This window comes from Antedon bifida, chromosome 11 (assembly GCF_963402885.1).
Source record: "Antedon bifida chromosome 11, ecAntBifi1.1, whole genome shotgun sequence".
Taxonomy (NCBI): Eukaryota; Metazoa; Echinodermata; class Crinoidea; order Comatulida; family Antedonidae; genus Antedon; species Antedon bifida.
This window is the reverse complement of record NC_136236.1, coordinates 12,011,943-12,028,908: the sequence shown is the minus strand read 5'-3', so window position 1 is coordinate 12,028,908 and position 16,966 is coordinate 12,011,943. Positions and strand designations below refer to the sequence as shown.

Sequence of the window (16,966 nt, the reverse complement as noted above, 5' to 3'; positions counted from 1 at the left end):
TCAAAATTTATAACATACTGTTGATTCGTTGCGGTAAATCAAATCAGAATACTTACCAGCACATTTGGTCCCACTGATAGGTTCTGACAGTTCTCAATCTCACGTAGACAGATATTCAGCGTCATGTGATCGTCGTTAACTTCATCCCTCACACCCCATCGCATGTCAACGACCTGGAAGTCTAGGCCTTTTTCTTGACACCATTTCTTCAACGTTGGATATGCCTTCTGAAGTAGAATATTCCTCTCTGCCACAGTATCTATTAATGGTAACATTTATTTATAGTAATATTTATTATCATGTGATAGAAACTTCTGAACTTTTGCTCAGGTTTGATTGCAATCATATCATTACTGGGAGTTAGGACATTGGGGCAGATCCACCAAGCTAGTCCATATGATAGCAATATGCAGTTTAAACATTAAACACAAACAAAGAGCACAAGGTCCGCAGATCCTAACAACGTCCTCTTTCTGAGCATTGCCATCCCAATTATAATGCACTAAGTCCAGACACCACAGATAACAGATAGTGAGAATGTTCACTTCTTCAAGCAAAGACAACCCACCTCTACCCCTGACTCACTCACCCCCAATTGATGACAACCCACATCTACCCTGACTGACTCACCCCCAAATGATGACAACCCACCTCTACCCCTGACTCACTCACCCTAATTGATGACAACCCACCTCTACCCCTGACTCACCCCCAAATGTTGAACTAACAAAGATTCTGACAATCTTAGAAGGTACTTTTGGCAAAGAGTTGAGCTTGCCTAGCAACACAGCCCTCTTGATGTCATTCACCATCTTTCTACTGTCTGTACATTTGTCTGAACTGTTAAAAAAGAACAAAATCATAAATTATCACTTGAGCTGATACGTTGATCTGGAAAGGAAATTGTCATTGTGGATTATCAGTTGGACATTATTGGTCAGTGTAGAAGGTCATTTTGGTGGGTTTGTGGTGTCACAACACAATGATTGTCATTATCACACAACTGAACATCAGTATACTTCCTATAGTGTCACTCACTTGATTCAAGAATATTAAATAACAACAATGGTATATAAAAGCTAACATGCGTGTATGCAGTTGACACATTATAATGTTTATTTATATTCTAGTTTATTTTAAAAAAAACCAGTAGGCCTAGAGAAGTACAAAACTGAATGGTATCAATTATAGATTGACCTAAATACAGCTGGATTATTATACTACAACACTCCTGACTTCCTCAATGTATTAGTAGAATATTAATTGAGGATGTGATGTCAGGAAATGGAAAAGTAATATTACCTTCAGTTTCACTTATTGTACAATAACAATTATATGTAAAATATTTAAAATATATCGTCATATCCCATGTTATCCTGTAGGTTTGTGTGTAACAATGCAGTTTATTAATTACAATATTATTTGTGTTATTGAATCAATGTGTGTGTGATAATCACTAAGCAACCTTCACAAAAGAAACAAATGAAGCGTATATGTTCTGTGCTAATTATTTGAAAATAAAAATGGGTACAAATGAATGCAGCTGAATTGAACTGAATCTTAAATGTATTGCTGACTGATTACAATTGTGTAGAAAAAAACTGAATAAATATTAATGGCAACAATCTTTTTTATGCTGATACATTTACAATAATAATTTATCCATATCTAAATTATGTGCAAAACAAAATTAGCACGAGAATATTGTATTTAACCCTCCTGTTATTGGCGAATTCTGTTTGCTGTTGGTTTTGGTTTTGAAATGAAATAAAAAATATTAAAAAATTTAAAAAAATCTTTTAAAGAAATGAAAAAAGGAATCACCAATAAAACACTTTATCACAAAAAAATAAAACTTAAAGGAAAACCTTTTAAAGAAATTAACAAAGACATACTCAATGAGAATAAAGAAACATTGTATTGTGAGTCCATTCATTCATTTTACTTCACAATACATCACACTTAAGTTATTACAGATTAATTCAATCTTTTCTGAAATATTTTGTATATGAATATTGTTTTGTCTTATTTCAGGAGGCAGCGTTGTGGAACAACTGACCTCATCAAAGCATGGCATAACAGGAAGCTTAGTTAGCACTGTATCTACAAAATATTGAATCACAGGCGCCGGCCTAAACATATAAACTTTTAAAGTTCTGATACTAAAGTAAAACTACATAAATAAGTAAAACAAAGAATACATACCACGACATTGCAATGATTAAGTGGGTTGATACTTAATTTAATTAAGTCTCTCTATGACAGTATATTTTATAAGTTTGGTTAAAAAAAGCCTCTTCGTTTGTAATAACTAATTGTAGAATGGCATAACAATTTATGTATCATTAGGATGTACAGAATGTCAAGGTCATGCTTGTAAGAATAATAATTGTTGCTTTTTAAACAAATAACAACCAAACATCCCCCACTCAATTTTTAATTACTTCCTTGTGTACTTTTTTACTCATACTTACATGCTTTTTTAAATAGAGTCTTCTGAGCCATTATATCAATAAAATTAATTTAAATAATTCAATTAAATTGTAATGTATGTATGTAACTGTTAATTTAAGTGCTTTATTAATTGTCTTAATAAAAAAATAGAAAACCATATCATTTTGGTCTGTCGAAAATTATGTAATAACTTACATGTGCATTACACAACATTTAACTGCAAAAACCAGGGAGTTGTTAATTTCAAATCCCTATACCTCCTTGGTTGGTACATGGACCTATAATTTATAGGTCCTTGGTTGGTACACTAAAAATTTAATTTGTTGACTCACTGTGCGACTGTTGTGACCTTGGACTCCGCGATTGGTTACGGAATAGGACCAATCTAGGTACCTACGTCGGTGCCTTTGTTGTTCCCCAAACGGGACGGTTTTTGACAGGACCACCGTCGTTCAACCTCATCAGTTTAAATGTGCAATCTTATTGCATTATACTCATGCATATTCAGATAAATACAAGCTATATTTTAAACGAGACTGCTAATTTGGGCTATTATGCTGTCTCCTGGAAACACAAAACATTTGCACTTCATCAATCAAAACAAAAGCACATGACAATGCTGTCACGCTCCATTGATTAGACAACAACTTAGCAGTTAGCGTCTGGACCAATCATTTATCTCCCCACTCAACGACTGTACTCTTGAGTTGAAAGGTCACAAACGAAACCAAAAAAAGGGCTTTCCCATCCCCGGTGAAATTTGTTGTCTTTATTTACTTCTATTTGCTCTGCGTTGGAAATTAAAATGGAAGCGTTAATTCCTGTGATAAATAAGCTTCAAGATGTGTTCAACACAGTTGGTTCAGATACAATTCAATTACCACAAATTGTTGTTATTGGAACCCAGGTAAACAACTTTTGTTTTACGGGCATTGAACTTTTTTAACCGGGGAAATTCTCATCGAACCGCCTGTGTATTTTATTGAAAGGAAGTGATCTTCCTATCATTTCAACATCATTTATGGGGGCGGATGACTTGGGCAGGGCAGTAATTCATAACTAAACACCAAATACATGTTTAAGACTAGTTTATAGAATTGTATTTAAACTAAACTTTTAATTAAACATTTATTTATTTAAAACATTTTAGGCCTCTGTTATATTTTTTTAATTTGAAAAATGAGATTATGGAAAGAAGGTATCTCTAATTACTATCTATTAATTAGTGATAAATTCAAAACAATATTAAATCGTATATCTTACATAAAAGGTTGTAACATTTCATATTATTATGTCTTTTTTATGATATAAAATCCTTACTTTTTCCTACAACAAACTGTATATTTATATAGGCCTATATATATATATTTATTTTGTGTTTTTATAGTTTATATTGTATTTACTGTTTGTATTGTTTGAGGGTCCCTAATGATCAGCTGATGCTGGATGGACCACCCTCATAAAATATAGTTGAAATAAAAAAAAATTAAAATAAATATGCTATTGATTTATTCTTTGATTTGTTTCCATTTTCAGAGTAGTGGCAAAAGTTCTGTATTAGAAAGTCTGGTTGGACGTGATTTTCTTCCAAGAGGTAAAGACGCAAAACCCAATAATAGATGTGGTTGAACTGTGACAATATTAAATATAAAATGCAGAATTATTAGATGAAAATAATTATTATTTGACTCTTTGTAGCAAACTGATGAATTTATTTTTTATTTAGGAAATGGAATTGTTACAAGAAGACCAACAATCTTACAATTGGTTCACATAGATCCAGAAGATAGAAAATCAGTATTAGAAGGAGATGGTAGGGATGTGTTATCATTGTTACCACCAATAACATTTTCACACTAACATCATCAAAAAATCATTCTACCATCATTGTATACAGTTAAATAATTAATTATGTAGAGCAGCTTGTGTATATGTTTCTCTTGTGAACAGGATTGCCACCTTTAAGAAGGAAATTCGCTTATTGTTATCCTTGGCAATTTGTCTAAATATATAAAAACAAAACAAGTCGTAACAAAATTTACATCATTTATTTTTAAATGTTTATATCAGAAATTGCAATTTAAATGATTGTTTTTACTTTATTTTTAGAAGAGTTAGAAGCGGAAGAATGGGGTAAATTCTTGCACACAAAAAACAAAATTTACACAGATTTTGAAGAAATAAAAAATGAATTAGAAGCGGAAACCGAGAGAATGACGGGGACAAATAAGGTAAAAGTCTTTAAAAATGTATACTTTTTGAAACCCTACTATATTTTGTGTCTTCTCCTGGTTCATATGAAGGGTGTAGCGCACAGTTGTCAGTTGAATTATTACAACAAAAATAAAATTGTACTTTCATTATTTGGTTTATTATAACAGTTTTAAAAAGAATGAATTATATTACCTTGCAGGGCATTTCACCTGAGCCTATCAACCTTAAGATCTACTCCACCAGGGTACTCAACCTGACACTGGTGGATTTACCTGGACTTACTAAGGTAAGAAGAACTTGCTTTTAAAAACACATGCTTAAGTAGAAAACTGAAGCTTGTTTCAAATCAGTTCTTTTGATTTGAGGATTGGACTTCATCATCTAAGATTTAAGACAAAATATATGCAACAATATTTGCTCAGAGTAACAGACTTAAAGCAAAATTATAGACTTAGAATAAATTTAAATATATTCTATTTTTAAAAGTAAGTTTGATATATTTGTTTCTAGGTACCTGTAGGTGATCAACCAGAAGACATTGAGCAACAAGTGCGTTCAATTATACTTAAGTACATCAGTAATCCCAACTCAATAATCTTAGCGGTTACAGCCGCTAACACGGACCTTGCTACGTCAGAAGCGCTCAAACTAGCTAAAGAGGTCGACCCTGATGGTATGATATTTAGTTGTTTTCATCCATAATAATATCCTATTTTATATGATTGATTTATACAATAGTTGTATAATTCTTTATTGACTCTCACCATACGTTACAGTGTTGTCATATAACATATATAAAACAAATAAAAAATACAATGTAGGTCACAGTTGTTTTTCAATATTTTTTGTAAGGTCGTCGGACATTGGCAGTGATAACTAAACTGGATTTGATGGATGCTGGCACAGACGCAGTTGATGTTTTATGTGGACGAGGTTAGTTTGTACTTTCAGTAAACTAAAACTTATTTATTATTTATTTTATACTGGGTAACCTTTTCCGATGGTACAGCTATGATCAGTGGCTGTGTATGTTACTAGGGTAATTGTAATTAATGTCCTACCAGGACAGTCCTCCCTATATTTATTGATGGAAAAGAGTTTATTTTTGGAATTTGTTATTTATTTATACTGGGTAACCGCTTCAGTCAAAGATTGGTCTACCAGAGGGACGGTTCCACTGTCTTGACCGCTCAGCCACTCACTTGATTATCATCAGTTTGTATTAATTGAATGTTTTGCTTTGTTTACATTTCAGTGATTCCTGTTAAGCTGGGTATAATTGGTATTGTTAATAGAAGTCAGATGGACATAAATAACAAAAAGGTAGGCTGATATTGTTTTAATGTTTATACAAATGGCAAAAGGGAGTTTTATATGGTTAAGTTATCAGATAATCTATATCGTTTTGATAACTCTGTAACATGAGCACAGTGCTGATTATGTTATTTTTCCGCTAACTGTAATCTGGTTTTAATTATTTCATTATTTTTCTACAGAGCATAGACGAAGCAAGTAGAGATGAATCAGCATTTTTACAGAGAAAGTACCCAGCTTTAGCCAATAGAAATGGAACAATGTTTCTTGCAAAAACTTTAAATAGAGTAAGTTACAAAAACATTTAGATTAAAATAAAAACATAAATGAAAAATAAAACACCACTACTCAACTTCTTGTTTGAAATTCAACAGCTGTTAATGCATCACATTAGAGACTGCCTACCTGACCTCAAGACAAGGGTCAATGTGTTAGCCTCCCAGTTCCAGCAGTTGCTGCAGTCGTTTGGGGAACCTGTCGAGGATGAAGCCCAGACTCTGTTACAGATCACAACAAAGTTTGCCTCGGAATATTGTGCAACCATTGAAGGAACCTCAAAGAATATTGAAATTTCAGAACTGTAAGTAGGCCTACCATTCTATTATCTTAGTATGTAAGTAACAGACAACTGTGAGGTTAGTATAGTAGGTAGGCCTACAAATCTACTATCTTCAGGAAAGTCCTGTCTACACTATTAAACTAGTTTGAAAACAAAAATGTGATGTGCCCAAATATGGTAGTGATATGCCCAAATATGGCAGTGATATGCCCAAATATGGCAGTGATATGCCCAAATATTGTAGTGATATGACGTCATCATGTCCATATGGGTTCGTCACATAAAATTATGATTGTAATTTGCAATTTATTTTCCAGATGTGGCGGTGCTCGTATATGTTATATTTTTCATGAAACGTTTGGTCGTACGTTGAGTGGTATTGATCCTCTGGGTGGTCTTAAGACTATTGATATTTTAACAGCCATTAGGAATGCTACGGTAAGTTGGCTTTTGTTTCATAAGTTTAGTTTTGAAGGTATACATATCAATGCAATGTCTGTAAGTCATATATTATGTCATTCTTTGCTGGTGCGTTGTGTAACACAAACTGTATAATATCATACATTAATAGTAAATGTAGTTTCTTTATTAGTTCAATGCCTTGCAATTTAAATATTCATGTTATTCTTTTGTTTTTGTGTTGTGGCTCACAAACAAGTATACAATAATAATGATGTGAAAGATTAAAGCACACAAAATGATTAGTAGCTTTTTGTTTTCTTTATCGAGGCCAAGACCCGCTTAAAGCACACAAAATGATTAGTAGCTTTTTGTTTTCTTTATCAGGGGCCAAGACCCGCTTAAAGCACACAAATTTATTAGTACCTTTTTTGTTTTCTTTATCAGGGGCCAAGACCCGCTTAAAGCACACAAATTTATTAGTACCTTTTTTGTTTTCTTTATCAGGGGCCAAGACCCGCTTAAAGCACACACATTTATTAGTACCTTTTTTGTTTTCTTTATCAGGGGCCAAGACCCGCTTAAAGCACACAAATTTATTAGTACCTTTTTGTTTTCTTTGTCAGGGGCAAAGACCCGCTTAAAGCACACAAATTAATTAGTACCTTTTTTGTTTTCTTTCTCAGGGGCCAAGACCCGCTTTATTTGTACCAGAGGTCTCATTTGAATTACTAGTAAAAAGACAGATCCGACGTTTAGAAGAGCCTAGCTTACGGTGCGTCGAGCTTGTACACGAAGAGATGCAGCGAATTATTCAACATTGCGGTACGCAAGAGATGTTACGATTTCCCAAGCTTCATGATCGCATCGTAGAAGTTGTCACAAGACTGCTGAGACAAAGGTTGCCTACTACAAACACTATGGTAAAGTTTTAAATAAGTTTATCATTATATAATCAATAAAGAGTGACATACAGTAATACAATATAAATTCTCGAAAAATACTCGGGAGTCATTTGCGTGACCAAGGCTACTGAAAATAGTTGAAATGTAACCAGTGAGTACTTGGTTTATCGAAAGTTAAATTTTTTATACAACTGTATAAATTACCTAATAAAATGTTCAACTGTTAAATTTCAGGTTGAAAATATTGTGGGTATTGAACTGGCGTACATAAACACAAAACACCCTGACTTCGTCGACGCTGCTGTAATCAACGCCCTCGCTCATCAAAGCAATGACGTTAAAAAACATCGTGTTGATGTGGTGTCATCGAGTGAACAGCTTGAGAAAGATAGGCAGCTTGCAAGGGCAGCGGCAGCACAGCTTTCAATTTCAGATGGTCAGAAAGAAAGTGACCGAGCTTGGGGTTCATTTTGGAAGGCTGGACCTCGGTCAGGTACCCCTACAGACAGCCCTCACAAGGAGGCTAAACAACCTACTCTTAATCTTCTATCAGATGAGGTATGTTGTGTTTGTATTATATCTGTTGGTAATTATAGTATATCGTATTGTTGCATGTATAAAGAATGATAGCGCCCTCCAATATGGCGGATTATGTTGTAGAGCACATGTAATGTTATCATGAATAAAAGATAATATCAAGGTTAATCAATGTCTTGTGAAGCAATACATAAAACAAAACTACTTGCATCTAACTTTAATGTCGTTTTTTTTAGCCAACTTTACCTTCTGCAAGAAAACTATCAAATAAAGAACAGAAGGATGTTGATGTAATAAGTATGTATCTATTTTTTTTCTTCTTATAGATTATATTTTCAACCTACAAAATTATTTTGAGGATTCTTCTCATTGAGTATAAAAAATAAATGGTTTCTTTAATTTGTTTGATTGCAGAGAAGCTGATCAACAGCTATTTTCTAATTGTTCGTAAAAACATCCAAGACAGTGTACCAAAGGCAATCATGCATTTCTTGGTGAACTATGTACGAGACCAATTACAAAGTGAACTGGTTGGTAAATTATATAAACAAGAACAAATAAGTACGCTACTAAAAGAGTCTGAGCTGATGGTTCAACGGAGAAAAGAAGCAGCAAAGATGTTAGGGGTAAGAGTTTGCAATTTATGATTATCGGAAGTTTTTTATTTTAGGTACAAAATGTATAGGCCTATGATAATGTGATGTTTGATGATGAAAATAAATGATTATTAGTCTCCTATATTATTTCTATTATCCACGTGTCAAAAAGAGGAAATCAAAATTGGGTAAAATCTTATGGGATTGTTTAAGCTGACATTTTAGGTTGCGTATTTTAGTTGTGTATTTGCTAGTTGTTGTCAATTTAATTTAAGTCCAAATCAACACAGGGTTATTCTTTCGCTGGTGCACATACAAAATATGATTATAATACAATGCACAATGAAATAGTTTGATAGTGGAAGCCGTGGATCAGAGTCTATTTTTTACTTTTAAATTGTTTTTGTTTTTATTTACAGGCATTGCAAAAGGCAAGTCAGATCATAGCGGAGGTACGAGAGACGCACATGTGGTAGAGGGCGCAAGTGCACACGTGTTGAGTACCGCATGAAGCATTGATGACAACGTGAGTTGAATTTCACACACTCAAGGAGCAATATACAGTAATACATTACAGTAAGGAGATAAAGTTTCTGCAGTAACTGCAGTATTCATTCTACTGTGGAAACTTTATGTATTGACACTGAGGTAACAGTGTATGGATTGTAATGAACTATTCGGGGAATGTCTATAGCATAGTAGTATAGTAAAAAAACTATTTTCAAATTTTGAAAGTTGTTTGCATGCATCCATGTAGGGTGTATTAAAAGATTTACAAAATATCTTTGGAGTATGTTAAGAAGTCTTGACCCCTGACATTGCATACTGAGATAATATTTGACCTAAAATGTATGGTAAGAAGTCAATACCCACCTTATTAATCTGTGAGTTGTAATTGTTCAGATTGTATAACATTTATAAATTAAGATCTATTACATTTGGCCTGCTTTAAATGTTCAATATACTTGTATGTGCATTTTATACTAAAATGCTTAGTGTAGTTAATAACAATATAGAATTATATCAAAAAATGAAATATCATTTTAAAATCAAATTATCATGCAAATACGATTGATAACCGAAGCGCATTGGAATGTTTGTCACATTTATTCTGATTAACAAAAAAAATAATTTTCAATTTATTTTGATTGTTAATTTGAGACTGGTCATTATTTGCTGTTGTCATGACAACATGGTGTGTTAATCCTGTGTGTCGTTCACACAATATTGTGCTGTAAATATTGTTGCTTTTTTGTGGAGTGTACATTTATTTAGGTGCTTCAATATTGTTTTTTTATGTTTTATATTTTTTTGAATCAGTTTCTTGCAGATGTCATGAAAAATCTTTACTTACTACATATCTTTTTGTTAAACCTTTTCATCCAAGAATATCCAACACTCTCCTGTTGATTTCTAAAGGCGGTCCTTAATATTTAATATTCATTGGGGTATCTGTAAACTATGTATTAAGGAAAGGACATTTGGTAACTATTAAAATTAATCCTATCTCAGATTTAACTCTTTTGTAATCTTTCTTCTGTGTGATTTCTTCTCCTTCTTCTTCCATATAGTTACGAGCAAACTTCATAGTTGAAGGCTCCACTGGCTATAATAGCAGTTGCAATTCATTTTTTGCATACAGTGTGGTGCATATAAAGTTAAATAATAGTTTTAAAATTCCCAATCAAACTGGCACAATAATATTTAATAGATTTTAATGTATATTACAAAACACAGTAAATGTAGAAAGAACTGATAGTTTATTCACACACAAAAAGACAAGTTTGGTTACAGATTGTATAGTTCACACACAGCATTCAGTAATCTTTGGTTCTAAATATTAAATATACAAAGTTAAAATATTAGCACAACAAACCTAGTATACACACACAGAGGGTGAAAGAGTTGACTTTGCTCTCACACAGGTAATTCATATTCTTGCTACAATCTTGTAGCTTATTGAAAGACTAATATTATTATAAAATAGAAAACAGTATGTTTTCTGGAATGTCTTTTTGGAAGACTTGGGGACACAGCATAGCGATTATCAAATCAACATGATCATGTACGCACACAACATGATCATGTACGCACATAACATGATCATGTATGCATACAACATGATCATGTACGCACACAACATGATCATGTAAGCACACAACATGATCATGTACGCACACAACATGATCATGTACGCACACAACATGATCATGTATGCACACAACATGATCATGTACGCACACAACATGATCATGTACGCACACAACATGATCATGTACGCACACAACATGATCATGTACGCACACAACATGATCATGTACGCACACAACATGATCATGTACGCACACAACATGATCATGTAAGCACACAATATAATCATGTACGCACACAATATAATCATGTACGCACACAACATGATCATGTACGCACACAACATGATCATGTACGCACACAACATGATCATGTATGCACACAACATGATCATGTACGCACACAACATGATCATGTACGCACACAATAAATTATATAGTAACAATTCTTTCTGTATTCATGTTGTATTTCCAATACGTGTATCTCGACAAAGCGCTGAACAGCCATTTAAAATATGTCTACAAAGAAAAAAAAATGGATATGTAATTATATATTGGTAAAATAGCTTCACCTAATCTTTCAGAAAATATTATAAATATTTCATTTCATTAGTAGGCTTACCTGTACGAGATTTTATGAGAATCTTCAATTTGAAGAATGGTCAATACTTTCTTCAAATCAGACTGGAAAGAAAAAAAAATATCGTTTTTCATTCATTCACCAGCCTACAAACCATAGAGATATTATAATATTTTTATGAACAAACACACTATTTTAAAGCAGCGCCATTGTTTAGCAACGTATCAAGTAAAACTTACTTTTCTGACGTCACATCCTGCTTCAAGAAGAGTTGTTACAAACTGAGTTGCTAAAATGAAACCTGTTCTCTCTTCATCCACTGCGTAAAATTTATCTATCACTTGCGTCTGGTTCTTGTTGATGAACTCATTAACCACACTCACGGCAATTATGCTGTCCTGTCAGGACAAAAATAATGCAACAAAACGTTAATTATTAAGCTCTGTCTACACTATCAAACTTTATGTGACAACAAAATGTGATGTGCCCATATATGGACATGATGATGTCATATCACTACCATATTTGGGGATATCACTACCATATTTGGGTACACTTTTTTAAGCTTTATCATAAATATAATGTATTCAAACCAACAGATTATTAACAATGTTTTTTTTAAACCAAGTTTCTTTCAACAGTATTTAGGCCTACACACACCTTGCTATCAGGTTTGTTACGTTGTGGGTCTCGGCACAGAATAAAGACATCTCGATCTTCTTGAATTTCTTTCAGCTTTTCGTGAACTGACTTAGAAACTGAAAAATCCTGTCGAGAAATTTGATATGAATATTAAAAGTAAACAACAATATTCAATTCAACTTTATTTAATCACAGAAGCAGATCAACAAATGGTTGTTCTTTGGGCTGTGCAACAATTTCAACAATGTTTTAACATGTACCGTATGTAAATATAAAGTTTTAATGAAGTTTATGATTATTACATATATTATAGAGTAACCCAAAACAATTCTGTACCATGAGGTTGAGCAGTTTGAGAGATGTGTTCACAACGAGAGCTTTCAGCAAAGCAACAATTCCTTCATCTCCGATCGGGTTACTGTTCAACTGAAAAAAGAAAGAATGACATTTGTTTTCCTTCACTTTTTCAGATAAAATAAAATATAATTTTTGTTTTGTTTTCAATACATTCAGTAAGTTATGTGCATGTATAGAATGACTTTTTGACTCGACAGCTGAAGTCATAAAAAACAATATGTTAAAATTACTCGCTTACCATTAACACCTCCAGCTTAGTGTTTTTCTTCAAACCAAGTGCAAGTTTTTGAGTAGCTTGGGGGTTCACATGATTATGGCTAATGAAAAATGAAATAATTAGTCAATGTTTTTGAGTAGCTTGGGGTTCACATGATTATGACTAATGGAAAATAAAATAATTAGTCAATGTTTTGAAAGTATGAAACATATAAACTGAAACTAACATAGTGAAATATCAACCTGAATGTTATACATGGCATGTGATATTATTGTGACTGAATGTTTGTATTGTGGTACGTACCTTAAGTTGAGAATACGGAGGCCATGGTTGACCTTTAATGACCTCATAAAGGCTATACAGCCCTGCAAACCAACTGCATTTTTAGACAAATCTAAAACTTCAAGACTTGTGTTCACCTGACACAATAAAAAAAATGTTAACTTTATTTTCTTCACCTCGTGAAGACATTCATCAATTTTTCACAACAAGTTGATACTGTATAGTGTACTGTTGGCTATTGCTACCAGGTGTACTGTACCTTTAGTGCACTGGCTATTGCTACTAGTGTACTGTACCTTGAGTGCATTGGCTATTGCTACTAGTGTACTGTACCTTGAGTGCATTGGCTATTGCAACTAGTCTACTGTACCTTGAGTGCATTGGCTATTGCTACTAGTGTACTGTACCTTTAGTGCATTGGCTATTGCTACTAGTGTACTGTACCTTCAGTGCATTGGCTATTGCTACTGCTCCCTTTCCACGTAAGCTGTTCCATCTTAAGTCTAGGTAAACTAAGCCATCGTTTGCTGCCTAAATGTAATATGATACCAGGAATTATTTAAAATAACATGTTAAATATGAGAATTATTTTATTTATTTTACTTTGAGACACACAGAATTGATACTAACCATAGCAAGTCCTAGACTCACACCACCAGACTCTCCAAATTCATTGTAACTTAAGTCCAGATCCGTTAGTGTACCATTGGTTCTTAAACCATTGGACAGAATCGAAGCATCAATATCTGTTAAGTGATTACCACTTAAGCACAGCTTCTTAAGTGTGTAGTTACTCTCTAACATGAACGACATTGCCGCTGCACCTTTTCGACCAATCACATTGTCCGATAAGTCCTATTAATAGACAAAAATATTATTTGTTGTGATTTATACATTAGCAGTCTGGTACGTTACTTTGAAGGTCTCAACAAATAATACAAACCAATTTGTGTATGTAGTTGTTGTTTCGCATCATAACTGCAATAGCTAAAGCGCCCTCTTCAGTTAGATGGTTGTCATTCAAGTCTAAATCTTCTATACATGAGTTACTCTGAGTGCAAAAAAACCAAAATAATTTTACTCAGAAATGGAAACTAAAAGGAGTGAATTTTGCAAATTATTATCTTATATGTATGTATAACTATTTATATAACTTACTATTTTATGTGTATTTATATAACTTACCCCAAGAGCTTGCGCAAGAGGCTTAACCTCTCTTGCGGACATGTAATGATGACGTAACTGCAATTTAGGTTGATGAAAGTTACGCAGAACAAACGATATGGGATCAACTCCTGCATTGTATAAACATTTTACAATTTGTTATCGTAAATATAAATGTTTCCTAATTTAACACAATGAAGTGCTTAAAATAAATAAGTAATATCTACACCAGTGCTGTGTGCTGTATACAATATGCAGTAAATAAAATGTACATTGAAATATTATTAACTAGCAATCCCATGCTTTGCACCATCAATTGCTACCTATCCCAGTCTGGCAGTGTTACAGTGTTTATTATCCACATTACATTATTCTCAAGGAATGGAATATGTGTAACATGTGAAGAAAAAATAAACAACTAATAAGATAACTATGCTATAACATTTATAAAGTTAGAAGCAAAGCAGTAAATTAATAATTTAATATAGAGTGCACTTGATTCAGTGGCGTAACGCGGAGGCCTAAGGCCCCTGGTTTAGGAACCCCAAGTGGCCCTCCAACGCTGGAGGCCTGGGGCGTTTTTAGCATTTTCGACATATTTAATGCCTATTTTTCCTCTGGGCATTGCTCAGGGGCCCTGGGTTTAGCCAGTGAGCGCTCATAGCCGTTACGCCACTGACTTGATTAAAGTGTAACTAATATAAAAACAGTGATACAACAAATGGATGTACCAACTAACTTACATAATCCAACGTTAGGTAAACTGTGGTAGAAATAAAGGCAGTAAACATGAATGAATGAATGAAAACTTTGTGTACTAATGTAGCAGAATTGGTTATCATTTTATTTTGTTTGAAGGTTTGCATGGCTAAATCAAATGTTGATATAAATTTGCAGTACACCACGTATATTAGAAACTCAACAGTTCTTTTCAGAACTAATATACGTGGTGTATCGCAAACTTTATATCAACATTTGATTTTGCATTTCAAAGTTACAAGATAATATTACCTTCAGCCTGACACTGCTCTAAATAGATGGTACGTCCTGTAGAGTCGTATTCCTTTTGTTGACCTGAATTTCAAAAGTTTTTAATACATATTTTAAATAACAAAAGGTATTACAACTTGTTTTTAAGGTTATTAATGCACATAACAGGAAGCTATATTTACCTGCAGGGAATTCTTCGTCAAGATCTGTGTCATATTCTCCGTCATCGGGTGGAATTTCCATCAACTTCTGAATCGGGTCTTTAAGTGTGTGTTCCTCGTCTTCGCTAACATCATCATTTAATTGTGAACAAGGCAGTAATGATGTATCTATAAATATACACTAAATCATTATATCTGTAAACATGTAGCATTCTAGAGCAAAAAGTTCATTTTGTTTGGGATTAATAAAAACAAAATAAAACATGTATAAATATGTTGTTGTTACCTGTAATCACTGACTGTGAATCATCATCTTCAACAAGACTTGTTTTTTCAATTGCTTCTAGAAGCTCTGTTTCTGACCAAGCTGTGAATGGTGCGGTCACCTCAATCAGAGGAGCTGGTGGTGGCAATGGCTCCGTAACCTCAATCACAGGGGTTGTTGGTGGTGGCAATGGCTCCGTCACCTTAATCAGAGGAGCTGTTCCAGGTCGTATCCGTCCTGACGTGTCCTTTCTTAATTTACTTGCTTTTGAGACACTGCTGTGAGGTCTTGCAACTTTACTCAAGGAATTGTCCATAACATGTCTCAACTTTGTACTTTTTGGTATTTGGCCCGAATTTAGTGTTTTTATGTTTGTTGATTTTTGTCTAAATGTTGATTCCGCTGGTATTCTTTCAGATGTTCTGTTTAAACGTGGTGACTTCTTTGGTTGTGGTAACATATTATTGTTTTCAACTTTGCTAAGATCTAATGCAAGTGAGTTGTCATTTTCCAGTTGATTTCCTTCTCTCTTTCGACTCATTTTCTTTTTACTCTTTTCATTGGTTGTTGTGCATTCTGATTGGCTATGTGATTCCCCACAGCACCGTCTCTGTGATGAGCTCATTTCAACAATTTCTTTCTGCAGAATATTAAGAAAAATCATCCAAAAATCTTCAAGCAAAATAAAACATTAAATTATCAAAACAAAAATTATATATTTCTGATTCTGAATGTGGCTCAGTGCTTAAAAAAATGTTTAATTTGATTGATTAATTTATAGGCCTAGGCTACTAGACCTGCTTGGCATGCTACTTTAACAGGCATTTAGCCTGTAGGAAAAGGCTTGCTAAATATGAGACAATTTTATTTACGCCTAAAATGTAGCCTTGCTTTAATTTGTAAAATGTAACTTTAAATTGTAATTCTAAATGACAATCGAACAAAGTAATAATTAAAAAACCCCAGTGTACATAATTTACCCGTTAACTTGAAACCAATGAGGAGACAGCTGGCGTTTACTTTTGACCAATAACTGCATTTTTACCCAAAAAATTGTTTACATTCACCGTCGCAACAGGAATTAAGGTTGCCAGGTCATTTTAACAATTCGACCTAATCGTTGATTTAAAAAATACATAGCGCCCTCTGTAAATATTTCAAAAAGTCATATCTTTGACTACAAGATAAAGATTATTAAGAACATTATTTGCAGTGTACTCCAAATATATCTTTCTGCTGT

General features: G+C 33.5%; 3 protein-coding genes across 3 annotated transcripts in view; 1 reads left to right on the top strand and 2 right to left on the bottom strand.

The window, feature by feature from the left end:
* Positions 1 to 812, bottom strand: part of LOC144856120 (NACHT domain- and WD repeat-containing protein 1-like) — a 187,846-nt gene extending 187,034 nt beyond the window's left edge. The window contains exons 1-2 of the mRNA XM_078714088.1: positions 710 to 812; positions 57 to 259 (exon numbers count right to left, since the gene is read on the bottom strand). Coding sequence (XP_078570214.1) covers positions 57 to 259; positions 710 to 812 — 306 coding nt within the window. The remainder of the gene's footprint in view (positions 1 to 56; positions 260 to 709) is intronic.
* Positions 813 to 3,151: 2,339 nt separating this feature from the next.
* LOC144855146 (dynamin-1-like protein) lies at positions 3,152 to 10,496 on the top strand. Its single transcript, XM_078712962.1, has 16 exons — positions 3,152 to 3,361; positions 3,991 to 4,048; positions 4,181 to 4,267; positions 4,564 to 4,685; positions 4,868 to 4,954; positions 5,179 to 5,341; positions 5,521 to 5,601; positions 5,924 to 5,991; positions 6,165 to 6,269; positions 6,357 to 6,562; positions 6,859 to 6,979; positions 7,627 to 7,863; positions 8,080 to 8,403; positions 8,619 to 8,679; positions 8,797 to 9,008; positions 9,398 to 10,496. Exons 1-16 carry the CDS (start codon positions 3,260 to 3,262, stop codon positions 9,452 to 9,454), a joined length of 2,091 nt encoding a protein of 696 aa, XP_078569088.1. The 5' UTR covers positions 3,152 to 3,259; the 3' UTR covers positions 9,455 to 10,496.
* Positions 10,497 to 10,673: 177 nt separating this feature from the next.
* Positions 10,674 to 16,811, bottom strand: LOC144855554 (uncharacterized). Its single transcript, XM_078713448.1, has 15 exons — positions 16,707 to 16,811; positions 15,748 to 16,366; positions 15,483 to 15,629; positions 15,322 to 15,384; positions 14,332 to 14,441; positions 14,090 to 14,197; positions 13,777 to 14,001; positions 13,591 to 13,677; positions 13,168 to 13,283; positions 12,886 to 12,964; positions 12,627 to 12,716; positions 12,309 to 12,416; positions 11,888 to 12,046; positions 11,691 to 11,752; positions 10,674 to 11,587 (listed from the first exon to the last, which is right to left on the bottom strand). Exons 2-15 carry the CDS (start codon positions 16,349 to 16,351, stop codon positions 11,527 to 11,529), a joined length of 2,019 nt encoding a protein of 672 aa, XP_078569574.1. The 5' UTR covers positions 16,352 to 16,366; positions 16,707 to 16,811; the 3' UTR covers positions 10,674 to 11,526.
* Positions 16,812 to 16,966: the final 155 nt, after the last annotated feature.

Coding starts and splice junctions, on each gene's coding strand:
- LOC144855146 (XM_078712962.1), top strand. CDS start 3,260: ATGGAAGCGTTAATTCCTGTGATAAATAAGCTTCAAGATGTGTTCAAC. Junction 5,342..5,520: donor TAAAGAGGTCGACCCTGATG/GTATGATATTTA, acceptor ATTTTTTGTAAG/GTCGTCGGACATTGGCAGTG. Junction 8,680..8,796: donor GAAGGATGTTGATGTAATAA/GTATGTATCTAT, acceptor GTTTGATTGCAG/AGAAGCTGATCAACAGCTAT.
- LOC144855554 (XM_078713448.1), bottom strand. CDS start 16,351: ATGAGCTCATCACAGAGACGGTGCTGTGGGGAATCACATAGCCAATCA. Junction 15,385..15,482: donor TGACGAAGAATTCCCTGCAG/GTAAATATAGCT, acceptor TTTGAAATTCAG/GTCAACAAAAGGAATACGAC. Junction 11,588..11,690: donor TCTCATAAAATCTCGTACAG/GTAAGCCTACTA, acceptor TTTTCTTTGTAG/ACATATTTTAAATGGCTGTT.